The sequence below is a fragment of the Fulmarus glacialis genome, unplaced genomic scaffold (genome assembly GCF_000690835.1).
Source record: "Fulmarus glacialis isolate BGI_N327 unplaced genomic scaffold, ASM69083v1 scaffold21084, whole genome shotgun sequence".
Lineage (NCBI taxonomy): Eukaryota > Metazoa > Chordata > Aves > Procellariiformes > Procellariidae > Fulmarus > Fulmarus glacialis.
In genome coordinates this window covers 13,019-30,742 of record NW_009208978.1, presented here as the reverse complement: position 1 = coordinate 30,742, position 17,724 = coordinate 13,019, and the positions used below count along the sequence as shown (strand labels likewise).

The window sequence follows — 17,724 nt, the reverse complement described above, 5'->3', positions numbered from 1 at the left end:
GGACAGCAGAACATATAGTATAGTTCAGGACTTAAAGATACTGTTCTGAGTCTATACTGTACTCTAGCTTAGTTAAACTTAAGAGATAAGAAACTAGTATTTGTAAGTAAAAGAGGCTGCTGCACACGCTTAGAGCTAATGGCTAAAGTTCAGGCAAATTACACTGCAATGTCAGCACTCTTAGCAGATGTCTATTTGACAAAAAGTTGCAAGAAGCCTCATTTAATCCTAGTTTAGCTCCTTCCCTTCCGTAATATCCATGCTAGGTATCTTGTTCAAAAACTTGGGACTTATTCAATCTTTTTTAAAAGACTGATATGAAGAGACACATCTTCTTAAATTCTTAATCCGACTCTTTTGTTTTAAGTTCTCTTCACTCGAAATTCATCTGAGCCATCCCCATTCCACTCATCTTGTACGGAAATAGTAAAGTCTCATCCCCATGCCCACATCATTTGGAAAGAAGAAAGCAGAATTGGCATCCAGGGGCTATGAGGATTTAAGGAATTTACCTCATAGATCTTCTTAAAATTGTATTGTATGATAAACAAGTATCTCAACACAGAAATTGTTTGCCTTTTAAGCTATTAACCTTGTTAAAAAGAATGCAAGGATACATTTTCTGACAAAAAACAAACAACAACTAGATGAGTTTTCCAGCTATGTTATAATCTAGAAACACACTATATCACATTTTGTCTTCATGCCCCAAAATTGACGGATAAAGTCATTATCCTGACTTCATTTCTATCCTGAATCATAATATGTTCTGTTATTTCACTCAATGGCTTGTTGAAAACATAATAATTTGCAAAGCATTTTGTCTGCTGGTTCATAAATGCATGAACTGTTGCAAAAAAGATGAAACAATAAAGGAGGGTTGTTTCTGCATCCAGAACAAGTTGTATATTCTGTACAGAAAATTAAAACCACCTGTGTATTGCCAGCACATAAGGTCTGTTCCCTTAACCTCTCTCCGACAAACAATTAAGACACTGTAATTTGTTTCCCAATCTCGATGAGAAACTTTCCATTACTTTGTCTTCAAACACATGCAATTTCATTCTGCTAGCTAGAAGCAAACAACAAATCGCCATTTCAACCTGCTTTTCCTGGGACGGCCACTACAAAGTGCTTTTAATGACTGGGGTGAAAAAATTAAGTATGCATGGAGAAGAGTCAAAACAAAACAAAGTTAATACACTTTTACTCGCAAGATGTTTACTTAACACAATTCACCAAGGAAGTAAAGTTATGGTAACATGCTATCTGATAAAAAGCATCACAATTAACTGACCACCTTCCACCTGTTTACATCCTTTACTATTTAGTAAGCCAATTCCTGCAAAACAAAATAGCTCCAATCAAATCATATAAACAAGTAACAGTCTCAAAACTTAACTTGGACTTGAACTGTAAAGAAACTACCTGAACTATCGGATCCTCCTTCAGGGCTGCCACTGGAATACATTGTGGCCAGTTTTCCATCCAAGATAAATCTGAACCATCCATTACTACCATTAGATAGCTCCAGGGCCGCAGCATCACTCCAGATATACAAGCAGTCCCTTCCCCTAATGATTGACCAGTCTCTCCAGTGATATGGTTTACCCTGTTGCAGCTCTTTAGCATCCTCTTGCGGTTCATCCTCCTGTAATAAAGTTGTATCAAAACAAAAAAACCCAAGCCATTAAAAAACCCCAAAATCAACAAAAAACCAACACACAAAACTCATTTTAAGGCTTGAGGAGAAAAAGAATTACTCAAACCAAAAGTATAGGAACTATACTACTTTCTGTCTGTAAAATGTATCTTTAAAAGTATTCTTTAATAGAGAAAGATACTTCTAAGACGAAGTTTCCTTTCAGATACAGATTTATCTACTCAACCATAACAACAGCCTAATGACTGGGACATCCACCTCTGTTCAAAACTTGTATTGTGAGGAAAGAATGGTTGAGGTTGGAAGGGACCTCTAGAGGCCATCTAGTCCAAACCCCGGCTCAGGCAGGACGACCTAGAGCCAGTTGCCCAGGACCATGTCCAGACAGCTTCTTATTATCTACACACTAAAAAAGCTTAACATTAAGGAAAAAAAACCAAAAAAAAAATCCCAAACAACTCAAAACCCACACTGAAAAAGCTTAACTATACATTTAAGGCTTAACTGTAAATCTTAACTGAATGGATAACAGAAGTGGTCCGTTATCCACTCAGTTCATCTGAGTGGTCAGTAATATGACTGTTGGAAATTGGTAAATAACTTCAATATGCACTTAAGGTTTTTGTTATGTAGAAAATTTTTTTTTTTAATATATTCCGTAACAATGTTTAAGACGTCTGCAATTATTTGATGCATGTACATTGAAAGAGATGCACTCTATTCAGAAAGGATTCATTTCATTTAGCAGCCATTTGCAAAACACCAGACAAAAACAAGTGTCAATCAACCTTACCACAAGTAAATATAAGTAGGAAAACTCAGCAGATAATAATGTACTAACAGAAAATGAAGTTACAGAAAACAACAATAAAAACAATTAAAACAAGTGGCGTACAATAAGCATTAATTTAATAACCTATCTAACTACCTTCCTCTGGACATTTTCATAACAGTGGAAATTGTACTAGAAGTGTTGGTTTTACAGGAACAAATAAAGGTATCAATTCGGTACTTACTTTCTCAGGTTTAGACTCCTCTTCATTTTCATCATCAGATGATGGCCCCGCCAAAGTTGACACTTTACTAATTACACCCAGTCTAGCCAGTTGGTCTAGAAAAAGATCACCACCTTTATCCACCAAATCCCTTATGATTTGCAAGGCTAGCAAATGGCCATCATCATCATCCTGTAATACATTGGGGTGGAAAGGAAATAACAAAGGAGATCTCTTTACTTTAAGATATCTTTACATGCTGAACTTCACATGTGGTCACAGATGGATGCTATAAACACTTTAGGGTTAGTTATTAATAAGTAGGTGGAATCAATGAGCCTAACCCCCTTTTTTGCACTGGTTTCATAAAAGGACATTTTCTTTCTTCCTACCTCTTGATCAAGAACTGTAGCTGTTATCTCAACCAGTATCGTGGGCAGATTGTGGCCAGCATCAGAGTCACAAACCTCTTTCAGCAGTGCCTCAGAACAAAAATGTATCATTTTTCTAATGAGGGCAAGACTTGCTTTCCTTTAAAAAAGATCATAGGAAAAAAAGAAAAAGATTCTTACAAAGATAAAGCAAGCAGTAATCAAAGCAACAAAAAGATTCAAGATAAAACTGCTTTTGCACTACATTTATGCATGTTTTCAAAACAAGTTTTTTTTTTAATTTTCCAGTTCCAGTTCTGGTTATTGGAACCAAAATTGGTTATTGTTACTAAGTCCTAGATTATGTCTAAGAATAATTCACCTACTGATCTTTTTTGATTCTACAGCACTGTAAGTCTAACATTTTTCTCTCCTCAATCCTTCTCTAGGTAAACCTATTTACATTCTGTCTTTATTTACTCTTAGTAACGGCAATTCTCTTCTGCACACTTCATCTTCCTCCCAGGTATCCAGCCTTCCGTTTCTGTCACATACTTCCCATGTTTTGGTGAGGTCCCTAGAGTTTTAAAGTCTAAAATTACTATTAGATCATGCAGCTTTCCATATTAAGAACTACAATTAATTTGGAAGCCAATCACTTCTGTATCGTTACAGCTGAATTTTTATTTGACTGACTTTTAAAAACATGATTTACCTGATTCATAAAGAAAACTTCAAAATACAGAGAGTCAACTACTTCTTTCCACAATCTGCAACAATAGTTAATCATGCACAGATTGTTAACATAGTTTCTTATTTCCTTCATTTAAAATGACCTAGTTTAAGCTTCCTATCATCAGCTCATGTAGAGTTTCTCTCCACTAGAGTCCCCTTTTTATCTTGTCTTTTCACACCTCAAAGTACCTATAAACACTGGGAACACAAATAAGAGATTAAGCAAATGTTGCATTTGTAGTGTAAAAGGCTGAGAGGTTATGGTCAGACACAATTTATCACAACCATTATGCCACCCACAGTATTCCTTTTTAGTATTAAATTAGATTACATTCTTTTAATTCTCTCAGTAAGAGGCATCTTCTCCAGTTGATTAACATTTAAGCTGTTAAGAAGCCTTCTAAAACAGCTTTTTCCACTCTTTTCGATTTTCCAATGAATGTATCTTGATACTACATCATTAGTTTTCCTCTCCTAAATTAGTATTTTTAGTGGCTACAAATAGCTGTAACCAAATACAAAGTATACACAGTCTATACAAAGTACCATACGAACATAGTATTCTTTCATCATGCTACTATAGTCAAGAGAACGCTTCTCGCTCCCACTTCTGACTAACTAACCATATTTTTTCCAAGACATCACTTCCCCAGAAAGGAAAAAATGCTACTTAAAATACTAAGTAAAAATTAGACTTGCAACACTTTTCAAACCACTACTTATATTCAAACAGAAATATTTTGACGTCACTTGCATTACTTAAACTTTTAGATGTTATAATTTTTACTGAAAAAAATTCCAACTCGGTTTTTTTAACAGAGTGTATTAAGGAATTCAAAATATGCAGGGAAATTGTCTATTATGTCTATTACCTTATTGAAGGCAACATAGTTTGTTGAAATGTTTGTGCAAACACAGGCAATAATCTTTTCAAGTATATGGGTGCCATTTCTGGATCTCCTTTGGGTTCATTACATTCTTCCTCATCCTTGTTTGCATCTTTCTTTTTCTTCTCATCTCCTTTGTTAACAGGACACATCCAGTCCCCTAGAAAATATTTTTTCCCAAAAATGTTCAATGGCAAAAAACAACCAACGAAAAAAACCCTTCAAATAGATGTAAGAGTTTTCTTTACTAACATCTAAGTACCTACATGCATTCCTAAAAATATACAATTTACATGTGCAAGACTTCTTGAAGAAAACTGTTTGATGACAAGTACCACGAAAGACTGCTCATAGGAGAATCTCAAAGTCCTTAAAGTGAACTAAATATGAACACATAACCACCTGTGGCTCCAGCGCTACAAAAGCCTCACGAACAGGTAAAGTGAAGTTCCCGTGTAGAAAGAAAGGATGTCAGAGAAGCTACCAAGGCTGACATCCCCTGAACACACAGCAAAATCCCAGTCTAGTCCCATTCCACAGCTGAACAGCAGGACCACTGGCACTGCTCATGCCCAGTCAGCAATTTCTTCGGTAATCCCCATCCCTTAAGAACATCCCTTAGAAACATTAAGAACCTCAATAAAATATTAAGGTTTTTATATGCACTTTGCAGGTTAAGGAAGGTTGGTCAAAAATACTATTTTTTTAAATGAATCTTAGCAGCGTAAATTCTAAAATTGAACTACTTAACATATATAAGCATTTCTACTAGTAAGGGTATGGAATTAAAAACTGCACTCACCTGGAGACTGAAGAATAGCTACAACCTCACTGTGCCCCCTTTCACGAGCTTTGTCTAAAGGAGTTTTCCCATCTTCATCTCTCAAATCAGGGTTTGCACCATGTCGTAAAAGAGTCTGAGAACAAATATGTTTAAATACGAAAAAAACATTAAGATTCCCTCTTCCAAAGCAGTAAACATGTTTTTCATACATCTTTCCTACACTTTTCTCATGCTTGTAAGCAAAGTTAGAACATTATGCACTTTTTATAGCTGTAGAGCCAATATAAAACTACTTTTACTCATATTACTGCCCTATCATAACAGAAAATTTGTATTCTGATAAACACTGTAAAGAACATGTAAATATTTGACAGTGCACATATTTGTTAAACATATTGCATCAAAGACATTTTGTACAGAACAAAGTAAAAAATCAGTAGGTAAGGCTTTCTAACAGTGTCAGTTTAAATCATACCTTTGCTACCTGAGGTCTTCCAAAACATGCTGCATAATGTAATGAGGATGACCTCTGACCTCTGTTAACATCAGCACCCCTTTCACAGAGAAATTCTACCTGTTAAACACGAAAAAGGAAACTAGGTTTTTTTCATCTCCTTCTTTACATTAACTTAAGTTTTTAGGATTCTAAACTAGTTACCATTTCCTGAGTTCCAAAAGCTGAGGCCCAGTTTAAAAGAGTTTGTCCTACATCATCCATAAAATTTACTTCAAAAGCTGAAAGATACAATGAAATAAAATAATTAAAGCTCCCAGAATTATAAATTAAACTTCATTAGTGTTCTTTAAATAAATGGTAGGTCTGAAAAAAAATTAAGCATCCTCAATAATTCTAGGGAAGCATATATGCACTTAATTGCAACTAAAAAAAAAAGTAGCATAGGAATTATTACTGACAAGACCTGTTGTGTATTTAACAAAATAAGTGAACTTGTATATAAAGAATTTCAAGGTACTACCTAAGCATTTGTTATGACACCATAGATTATAAAAATAAAAAGATACTTTATTTATCTTATTCTCTTTTTCAGAGTATTTTTGCTTACCTCCTGTGTCAATAGCATCTATTAGTGCATCAGTATCCTTACTGCGGATGCAATCTATCAGCTGCCGATGAGAACGTTCCCCAGAACTATCCAGTCTTCGCAATCCTGGGATTCTGCCTGTAGATCCAGCACTGGATTTTGGCAGGGCTTTTCTCCCTTCGAACAGTAGCACCAAAAGAAGATCTACTAACCGCATGGTATCCAGTACACATCTCTCATCACCCTGCAACGCACTTTCTATAGAATCTGGAAGTTCAGATCTTAGGAGATCCTGGAAATAATTAAAAGTCTGAACAATAAAAAATATACAGGGCTTTAGAAAATACTATCAGAACTGGGTTTCATTTCCATATGAAATGTTTCTTTTTCTCCCCTCTTTATAAATAACCTATGTGTGTATGTATATATATATGTAAAAAAAACCCCTATAAATCTATGTATCTATATATAAAATAGCAACACAAATCTTGCATATAATAAAGTACACAAAGGGAAAAACCCTATGAGAACAAAAAACTGTAGTGTAAAAGGATTTCTTACATGTGTTACTACTGGAGAGCCTCTACACAGGGTTGACAACAGGCTTACAATAGTTGACACCTGATTACTTAATTTAGAATCTGCAGCTGTAGATGGTGCTCCAGTGCTACTCCGTCCAGGCTTGCAAGCTGAAGATGGTCCTAATGCTGTCCCACCAGCAGCCGCCATGCGAGATAACAACTCCTCAGTTAATCCATGCTTAGCTAATGGAGCTGGGTCAACTCCACGCCGCGTGAATCTGTCAGCTAACGAAGCAAAGCATCTCAGAGCTCCATCTGAAACCTAAGAAAGAAGTGCAAAAGAAAAGATGAAAAATCCTTTACTTAAGATGAGAAGATGCTAAGGGGATATTCACAAGAATACAGCACACACAGAAGCAGCTGATTTCCCCAGGTTCCCTTCAAAGTCAATGAACGGAGGAGACAGGCTTTTTAAGCCAGAAACTTGGGAGTTGGAACCCAACAGTGCTCTGAACTGCTCACTGAATGACTGTATTGCTGTTGGGGTTTTTCCCCCCTTTCTCTCTTTTGATATACAGAAATCAAGGAAACTCTTTTTCTTTGTCTAAAGTTCAGCATTGCGAGCACCTCCTTAACTGTATGAGCAAAACCCCAAACCAATCTAGAAAAACACATTTAATAATCAAATTGCCAAATTTGTTGGAAGCACATTTTAAAAACAGTTTTTAGTTATAGATGATGTTCTTACAGGAAACACAACTATTTATAATCACCACTAGCAATTGTCCATTCTGACAATACAGTTTGGAAAAAAAAAAACACAACCAAAATCAACCCACAGCTTGGTACTGAAATATGGAGTGCTTAACCTTCTGGTTGTTCTGATGTCAGAAACCGTTAAAGCAGCTTTAATAATAAAACTTAAAAAAAAAACCAAAAAAACCCAAACCACCAAGAAAATGCACTATGAGGTTTTACTTCCTAACTTTCATACATTTACTGAATTTCAAATTTGTTCCTCAAAGAACAATGAAGATAATGTAAAAATTTCTTTGCAGTTTTATCTTCTACATTTATAGAATATAAAATATTCTGTTATAATTTGATATTTATAATTAATATTATGCTAATATTACAATATGTTATATTTATTTGGTGCTTTCTATTAAAAGAAATGCTATCAAACAAGCCATTAGCTGAGGCACCAACTCAGATCTTCCAAAGTATTAAACTGACAGTGAAGTTTGATAGTGAAAAGTTGTATTTAAAGGTCTACATGCTTCTCATAAGTATAAGAAATTTTTCAATTGGACCAAGCCTAAAAATAAGACAAACTGGGAAAAGAGTTTTTACCCTTAGATAACCCAGATTGTCCACTGAGCACCTGACCCAGTGATATGCAAGTATTTTTGTAACAATAAAATATAAACTCCCAAATTTAGGTTTGTCACTAAAGGAAAGGGGGAAAAAAAAAAACCAACAAAAAAACCCGGTGACACTGTGGAAAAAAGGCTTACTGATGATCCTCTTAAAAATCCAGCAAAAAATACTGCTGGCCAACTGCCCAGGAAAGGATCCAACTTCTTTTCATGTCGGTGTTGAAAAGAAAGGGAGGTTTTGCCTTTAACATCTCTCTCAACTATACACTAAAAGTGTCTCCATCTTTCAGATCAGGAGGTTTGCATAGGTGTGCAAATGAGCTGCTGCTGGCACATTTGTCTTCACAGATGTACAGTGGCAAACCAGACTGGTGTCAAGAAATAGTAAAAAAAAAAACCAAAACAAAAAACCAACAATACCTATTCTTTACCAAACTCTAAATTACTACAGTCCTTACTCCCTAAAATGTCATCAACTTCTAGCAGAGCCCATTTTCAAAATGATTGTCAGCTATCACATACCAAGGGCTTCAGTAGTTTCTCGTCAACACACAGAACAAGATTAGAGTATTAGCCAGACCTTATGAAGTTAAAATCTTAAATCTCCATTAAGTTTGCAAGGACTAGAAAAACAAAGCTTCTCCTGAATAAATGCAAAGCATGTTAAATTTCTGGCATGGTCCCTGCATGCCAAGCATTCTGACTTATCAGTACTCTTTTGCAAGGGATTTTTTCTTTAACTTGCAATGGTCACCACTCATGTCCTCTGGCATTTTGCTCCAGTTCTTTGACAGCACGATGGATAAAAAAATTTCTGCCGATCTTTATGTAATCTGTATACATTTTATGGATTTTTACCAGAACAGCTCTGTCAGAAATACACAAAAAAGGTTGAGCTTATTTAACACACCGCATTAGTGGCATCAGTTTACAAAGCAAGAGAGTACTGTGGAAGGTATTTACATTTCTTCTCAGAAACTGCAAGTTTAGTAGAAACGTTAAAAAAACCAAACTTACAGATAAGCTCTTCTTGGGGCCACATTCATCTGGTCTGAACTCTTCCCTCAAGTGACATTACTAACTGCAGCCCACCCAAAAAGTGACCAAATCCAATGGTGTAAAAGGATGGGGGCGGGGGGAACAACAAAATTTTACAAAGGAAGTTACTGGACAAATACATAATACACATCAACATTCATTGTAAATCCTGAGGCTTGTTCCACACAAAACATGTTTCTCAAGGATACCGGTACAGATTTACTTATTATCATCTGGGTTACTCCAATCTTAAGCACACTTATCTTAAAGCTTAACTGCTAAAAGATAAAGTTAATTTGACCTCTCATTCAGATCTCCAACAGCCCCAGCAATTGTTTACTTTCAAACATATTATAAATTGGGAAACAGTTAAAATACTACAGACTTATGGTCTAAATTTCAGGATTAACTTGCCTGAGATGATCAGTGCATTAATAAAGTTACGTAATATCTTAAAAACATGGTAGCTTGTTCTGAAATGGCTAGTGTGACAGTCCCCTGCCAACTGGGTCTTTCAAAAAAGATCTAAAAATATATAAAAAAAATTTAGCTCACAGGCAAAAGGATTTAGTCTCCCAAACATAATGTCTTAATAAACCAGACTGGGCGGGTGGGTGTAGAGAAAGGAATGAGGACAGAGGTGGGAGCGAAACGGGGACTGAGGATGGTGTGGACAAGAAGCCTGGCCAGGGTACAGCAAGAATTTGGCTAAATAGCTATTGCAAACCATTAGTATGACATACACAAAAGGATTCTACTAGTAGGAAGGTAATTCCTCTAGGATTCATTTTCTAGATTTTACAAGGATACTTCATCTCATATTAATAAAACCGCAATAAAGAAGTAGTAGTGCTGCATCTACAGTAGTACCATTTAAGCTGGCTTCCAATGTAATATTTTAGCTTTGATTGTGGATGTTTTTATTGCTTCTCTTAGCTTGGTGAAAGTAAAACAAACCAAATTGATTTTTGTCTCTTATTTATGCTCAATTTAATAGTGACTGAGATGCAGACATAGAACAATAATTACTTCAGAAAGTATTTCAAAATGCACTGAAAAAAGTTACAGGACATTTTTTAATAAAGTTTTCAGAGGTTAAAAAAGATCATATTCACACAACAGTGCTTGGAGTCAAACGCTATGCAGTATTTTTATCTTCTTGTCATCACAACCATGAAGGAAACGGTCATAATATCCAAATATAACAGCTACTATGTAAACATATATAGTTGTGAAGGCTATATAAAAATACCTAGCCATTCATTTATTAAACATAATGGAAGTTAAATTCACAGCATATTGAGCCAACTATTATGTTACCTGATGGTCTTCATGTTTTAATAAACTAGACAGTGATTCCACACAGATCTCTAATGAAGAATCCTGAGGCTCCATTTTGCCACAGAGTCTGGATACTACAGCCATAGCTGAATGCAAAGTATCTTTATGAACAAGGTGTCCACTGTCACGAATGAATGTCAGAACACAATTCAACCCTCCAGCTTCAAACACAGCTCCTGACTCACGGGTACAGATTAATTCTAACACCTATGACAAAACGAAATTTAATTAGAATTAAGTACACATAAAAAGTCAGTTATTTGTTTATATCCATCTACAGAACTGGTTAAGAAAACAAAACAACAGAACAAAAAAAAAACCCCTCTCTTCCTCAACACCCAGAAGCGGCCAAAGCCTCCGGTACTCTAGTAGTTAGTGTTTTCTTCAAAAATACAGGAGCGAATACAAGAATATCCCCAATAGCATGGTCATAACAGGTGTTCATGAGAGACAGCTAGATAATAGTATCTTTTCCTGTGAGAATTAAGTCTTCAGATAACACACAACTGATAGCTCTGAAACTTCCAAGAGTACTGTCACTCCAGTACTTCAGTGATATACTTCTGAGTAGACTAGAACTAGTAAATAGAAAACACATGCATAAAGTCTGATGCCATGGTAATCAAGGACTCAAACTATATACTATCACATGGCCATGAGTTATGCTTTAAACGAGAGGTTTTAAGAGTCTTGTAAATTTTTCTCAAAACTTCACAAGGGTACAGAGAACCTGTGTCTAGTGTTATTGAAGAGACAGCAGACAATTTTTTTTACAGCAGGTAATTTATCTATATCCGGAGCAGTTCTTCACTCCCTTTTTAGCATAAAATTATCCCTTAGCATTCTAGTCATGTAAGATAAATAGGAAAACTTTCTTCTAATATTTGTTTCTTTTTCTATACTTTTTTTTGAAGGAATCTCAGCTTTGAAGAGTACCAGATTGACAGTAAAGATAAGCAGCATCGCTGGCATGTACACTTTTATCATACTCTATGTTTTTGCTTCATGTTTTAATAAAATAAATAGGATTAGAATATGAGGAAGCTATTCAGTAACAGCAAATTTTCCAACTCCTCCTTAAAAACAGAAGGTTCTTCAGTACACATACCTTCACACACTGCTCAGCCAAATCTCTGCTCGTTCTGTTGTTAAGTTCAACAACTACTAAACGATTACAAAGTGCCTTGATAGCTCCATCCACTCCCACAATCCTACGGGTGCATTCGGCTGATACATCCAGATAATACGTTATGGCACGAGCTGTTACTTCTAATACATTGTCTGGAGCACTTTCATCGAGAAAAATTTTGCACAGTGCTGGTAAAAAAGTTCGAGGAGGGCATCTGCAGGAAAAAAACCACAACACCACATTATTAAGTTGTGCAAGTTTCTCTACATTAAGTAAGTTCATACACTTTCACATTAACAGATTAATCCTTTTCATGCTGGCATGATTTGCTTGATTAGTTTATAGTTGGTTCGGAGCATTCATTTAGAATGCTAAGATGTGTGCATCTCATACACACCCCAAAATTCAAATCAGTAATCTGAAAAGATGCTGTATGAGGGGAGGAACCCAGCAGAAAAAAAATTCTTCACATTTTACAATCATACAGGGAAAAATTTATCCTCTTGGGAAACTGTTTTAGGAATTAACCTCGCATAACGAAACAATGCATTTTTTCTTAACAGAGCTTCAAGGTTCATGATGATAAATAGCTACTTAACCATGAAATATTATGTTCGATATAAAGACTAATTGTGGTTTATGCTACACAATTTAATTCTCTGAGTGGTCCTTCTTCCCTATGTTACAAACATTCTCACTTGTCTTTTTATCCTATTTCAGCTCCCCCCCACCTTTTTTTTCCCTAACCACACTGAGAACATATTTAATTCATTTAGCTTGCTTCTATTGCATTTTCTCTTCATATCCACGCCTCAGTAGCTGCTGGCTCTCCTCTTTATCGTTAGCCTAATTTCCATATGCAAGGACAGTCAAGAACATCCCCACAACTTCAAAACAAAATAAGCAAGCTGCAACAGTCCTTCTTCTATCCCTCTGACATAATAGGATACAAACCAAAATGGATGGTCATAATAATGCTTTTCACTATTATGGCAGCTGTGGTTAAGACTGATTTGGATCAAAAGTTCTAACACATGGAGCTATACTTTAAGACAATTTATCTTCCAATAGCATACTTACTTAGCAATAAATAACAAAGATTGTTCACTGCAGTGGTAAAAGACTTCCAAGTTGGTGGTGGAAAATTAAGTGAAGGGGATATATGCTGTGACAGTAGTTGAAATAACTGGATACCTCATTCCTAGATGTAGAAGATCAGACTAAATCTACAGGAGGCAAATATTGCAACTTTTTTTTTTTAAACTAGGGTTTTGGTCTGCAAAAGAAGGCCTAAAACTTTTCTAAATCCAAAAGAGAAAGAACAAAAATAATAGTATGCTTTCTGGTCTGTAAGACAGGTGAAGTAGTCGTTGATGAATCATTCTGAAGACTAACCCAGAGGTCATTCAGTATCCCATCTGGTATGCACGGTGACTCACACAATGGCACCAAATCCTGGGACAGCAAAATGCTAATAGTTTCCTTGAAGATCTGGCCATGTTTTATGAATTAATAAAATAATACTGCCTGACAAATAAATACATTACCGAATGATCCTTAGTAACATTAATAAGTGAAGCTTCGATAAAGCTAAATCACATATTTAATACTTATATTAGCCTATCCAGCCTATACTGTCTGTTGTTCTTAAGAAATTTGCTGTTTAACTCCACATCTTTCTTAAGAAGAGTTTACACAGTAACTTTGCATTTTAAAGACGTTATCCACCGGAAAAAAGAAGTCTGAAATTTGTACTCATTATTAGATGACTACCATACAATGAGACAAGAAGCCTTTCAGTGTATAAAATTTAAAGCAGACAGTGCTACCTGTTCCAGTGTTTTGGTGTTGGATCTTTTACACTGCGTTTTATGCAACACCACACAGATCACTAAAACATTGCTATGAACAGCGTTCTTCAAACATTATATTGCAAGAAAAAAAACTTACTAATAAACACAAATCTTAAAGAAAACCCAAAACAAACCAAAACTACACACGTATAACCAAGTGAAAGGTAAGGAGCTCCACTGTCTCCACTGTAATACTAGCAAGTAGTGGTAAACCATTTTTCTTAGATTTTCAAAGACAGTAGCAGAAAAAACCCTATAGATTTTTGCAGGGAGTTAAAAGCAATACTTAGCAAATCTAACACATTTTTTTCTATGATTTAACAGTTTATAAAAAGACACAGCACAAATGGAACTTTGATGTATTTTTTGAAAATGGAAATTTAAAAATCTGGAAGAAATCCATTCCTGTCCTTAAAACACCTGTCCACGAGAGCCAATTACCCAGCAGATACAGTAAAAATACCAAGTTACTAAGAGCCTATCATTTATATTGAATTCTTTGCCAGCATACAAATGCCAGTGCGCTGTATCAGCAACACTCTTCTTACAAGAACACAGCTCACTGGCAAAAACTTCAGGGTTTGCATTTTTTTAAAATGACTTTTTGCCAGAATCTCTAGCTACATTAGTCAGAGACCATACTTTCTCAATTAGGAGGCAAATAACAACCTCCACTTGCTGTCAGGACATTTGTTTTCTGACTTAGAGGAATGATTTCCAGTCCTCCAATAAGGAAACCAAGTTGTATCGTAACGTTTCAGGAAGAAACTGTAGGTTTGTCATACACTTAACTTGTGGGAATTACTTGGTTCTCAAAATAAAAGGCTACTCAGACTTCAACTAATTTTGTAGACTATGGTAATGTACTCTGAATTCCTATAAAAGCAGCAATAATAAGAACTTCACTTGTTCTGAAAAAATAACATTATTTATCCTTTCTGAAAATAGCAACTGATCTAATTTTAACAAGAAAATTCTTTCAAGCTACTTCAACCTCTGAGCTCTATGTACTTGATGCTTGTTTCTTTAAACAGTTCGGTTTTGGTTTTTTGTTTTGGTTTTGTTACTGGGTTTGGGGGTTTTTTGTGGGGGTTTTTTGTGTGGTTGGTTGGGTTTTTTAGTTTTGTTGGATATTGCTAGTGAACAGGAAGTAGAGAGCTAGACTACACCATGTAGAAGGGGCAGCAGAAACATTTTATAAAGATTTATTAAGGACAATAATGAAGATTGAAGAGAAAAAAGGAGGGAAAAAAAGCAATGCTGAAGCTTTAATTTAAGTGCTAGAATCAGTTCTTTTTACCCTCCTTTTTCCTGCAGCAATTCAAGAACCAACACACATGAAATCACAGACTTGAAAGTAAAACAGAACAAAACACAGCAGCTTTGTGGCATGAAATTTTATGCACTATCCGCTCCAGTCCACACTCATTTACTGCAAACTAAATATTGGTGATGCATATTATCTTCACTCTTTTTTTTACTTTTTTAAAAAAGTTAATTCATCATATTTCAATGCAGAAGTCATCAAATAGTTTTAAACAGTTGCCTGTTACCTAACAATGAAAAAAGTCTAGCCTTCTAATTGAATGCTCTGGACCAACTATAAACTAATCTAACAAATCATATAACCAATGGGTAACAGAAAAATGCATAGTAAAAAAGGTGAAAACCAAGATCATTTATGAAGAAGCATCTGTCATATAATGATGCATATAAAGGTAATATAAAGCTTGATCGTTATTACAGTTCATACAAATTTAGAAGTAATAGAAGTGTAAACTTCATTTTTCTCAGACACTGTTATCAGGAACATGGGGTAGGGGAGGAATCAAACCAGAATTTTTGTCTTAGTCTCCAAACAGCAAATAGAGTTTCTTCTCATTATTTTAGCACACAATATGTACAGTTGTGTCATCTTCTTCCCTCTCATGTCTCTCTCAACTCAAATAATTTGGTTCAAGTTCTACACAGTAGAGTAATACAAATTAAATTATCCCTGAAATCATACCAGGCAACAAAATGCGTGCAGAAGTCTGAGTATTTCTGAGGAAAGCAAAACAGACAGACCTGGATTCTATCAGCCCTGAGTCTCTGCCAGTGAGACTGTCAAAAAGTATTTTTATTATTATGAACATTGCCTTAACAATCTATTATACACGGCTACTACTTTTTTAGAGACGTCACAGCTGGCAAGAGATCCAACTTGTTTTTTCAAGCCCCCCAATGTCAGCAACACTGACATTGACTTTGAAAATAAAGTCACCAGTTCTATTCTCAGATACAAAAGATGCATTTGGCCAATGCAGCCCACCATACACCAGCTTGCCTAAATGGGACCTCTACGCTATCTTGTCCACTGCTCTGTAATATTATTTCAGGCCAATACATTGCTATACTTTGTTCTAAGCAGCACAGTTCTTCAACATTTTGAACTTGTCATGATATTACCAGAAAAAAGTATGTTTACTATGCTAGCCAAGTATACAAGGTTCTTCACTACTCATATACAACAGCCTTTCTGGTCAGCTACAGACCTTTTATAATTCTACGAAAACACAATTATCAAGTTATATTTGTATGCATTTCTGAAATACATCTTCAAGCAGCTATGCCCAAGCCTCTTCAGATAGTCTTTCACTCTGTGGGTGTTAAGAGCTTGAGACGAGACAAAAAAGCACATTAGTATATGTAAATTATTTCCTAGAATTTAAACAGTATTCCAATTGTGCAGATTTTGATGAATAAGATGATAAATTTCTATGCTGAACTAAGTGAAACAATCCAGTAGCAGGAGCTTCTTGTGGACAAATGTATTGACTGGACTTCATTAATATCACATAAGCAGGCAGGCAAGAATGCATACACACACACACAACCTGCAAGCTTAAAATATTGCCTTCTTCCCCCCTTAACTTACTGTGGTCTTGTGATCATTAGACACAGTAGATCAAGACTGAGCCTCACTCAAGACTAGCTCCAAACTTCTCACTGCATTGTCTTCTCCTATCCAGAAAAGTTCTCAATAATGTTTAGCACCTCCTTCTTCTAATCTGTTGCCTGGGACATACAAGTCATTAGTATTTGTCATACTGCAGCATCTGAGGGCTCTTGTCACAGATGAGGATCTCCCTGCACTACCAGAGCAAAACAACAGATTCCATCCTAGGAAACCTAAAATATAATTGTACAATAGGACAGATACAGACAAGAGAATGCAAACTAATCATCCCACATTATCACATCTTATCTTGATATCTCCACAGTTTTGACACATCATTACGCTGGATTTCCTTATTCCACTTCCTCACAGCTTTTTAAATCATGTTACTACCAGTTTACATCAGCTAACCCATCACCAGCATTTTCTGCTATTTTAATAGAGAAGTTCTAGGGAAGACAATTTTTTATTCCAGCTTCTCCAAAAGCTATCAAAAGAATGAATTGCACTGCTGTTGTTATGCCCACAATTGCTACCTAAATTGCTGCTCTGAATGTGCATGCAAAATGACCAGGTAAGAATGATGCTCTACTTTGCTTTACTCGGAGCAATAATATTCACAACAAGAGGAAGATGTACAACCTACACGCGAAGAGCTACTCTTACCAAAGGTCACAAAAGAACTTCGACCTTGGTTCTGTAATAATTAAAGACACATCCTTCGCAAAAATATTTGGTCCAGGCATTGGAAGATTTGGTAGAATCAAGAGCAGCAGCTGAATAAAGGGAGAGCAAATTTACTACACAACTAGATAAACCACATGGGCTGCTAGAGTTTTAAACAGAGGGATTAACACACTTACGAAACATCCTTGACACAAAGCAAAAAAACCAAACAAACTTCAATATTCTGTAGTAAAACGTCACTGTATTTATTTAATGGTGAAAACCACAAACTAGCATTCCAGCAGATAAAGAACGGTTAGTTACATAGGAACTCTTAAAAGATGCACACAGATTGTGTTCATAAGCACGCACATGCCATAC

The 17,724-nt window shown here is 35.6% G+C and overlaps 1 protein-coding gene across 1 annotated transcript in view; it reads right to left on the bottom strand.

Annotated features, from left to right (window-relative positions):
• HECTD1 (HECT domain containing E3 ubiquitin protein ligase 1) overlaps positions 1-17,724 on the bottom strand; it is a 62,124-nt gene that overhangs the window by 33,406 nt on the left and 10,994 nt on the right. Inside the window, exons 2-12 of the mRNA XM_009576699.1 lie at positions 11,866-12,100; positions 10,737-10,964; positions 7,040-7,321; positions 6,500-6,770; positions 6,094-6,170; positions 5,911-6,009; positions 5,454-5,568; positions 4,637-4,811; positions 3,051-3,189; positions 2,680-2,850; positions 1,429-1,651 (exon numbers count right to left, since the gene is read on the bottom strand). Coding sequence (XP_009574994.1) covers positions 1,429-1,651; positions 2,680-2,850; positions 3,051-3,189; positions 4,637-4,811; positions 5,454-5,568; positions 5,911-6,009; positions 6,094-6,170; positions 6,500-6,770; positions 7,040-7,321; positions 10,737-10,964; positions 11,866-12,100 — 2,015 coding nt within the window. The remainder of the gene's footprint in view (positions 1-1,428; positions 1,652-2,679; positions 2,851-3,050; positions 3,190-4,636; positions 4,812-5,453; positions 5,569-5,910; positions 6,010-6,093; positions 6,171-6,499; positions 6,771-7,039; positions 7,322-10,736; positions 10,965-11,865; positions 12,101-17,724) is intronic.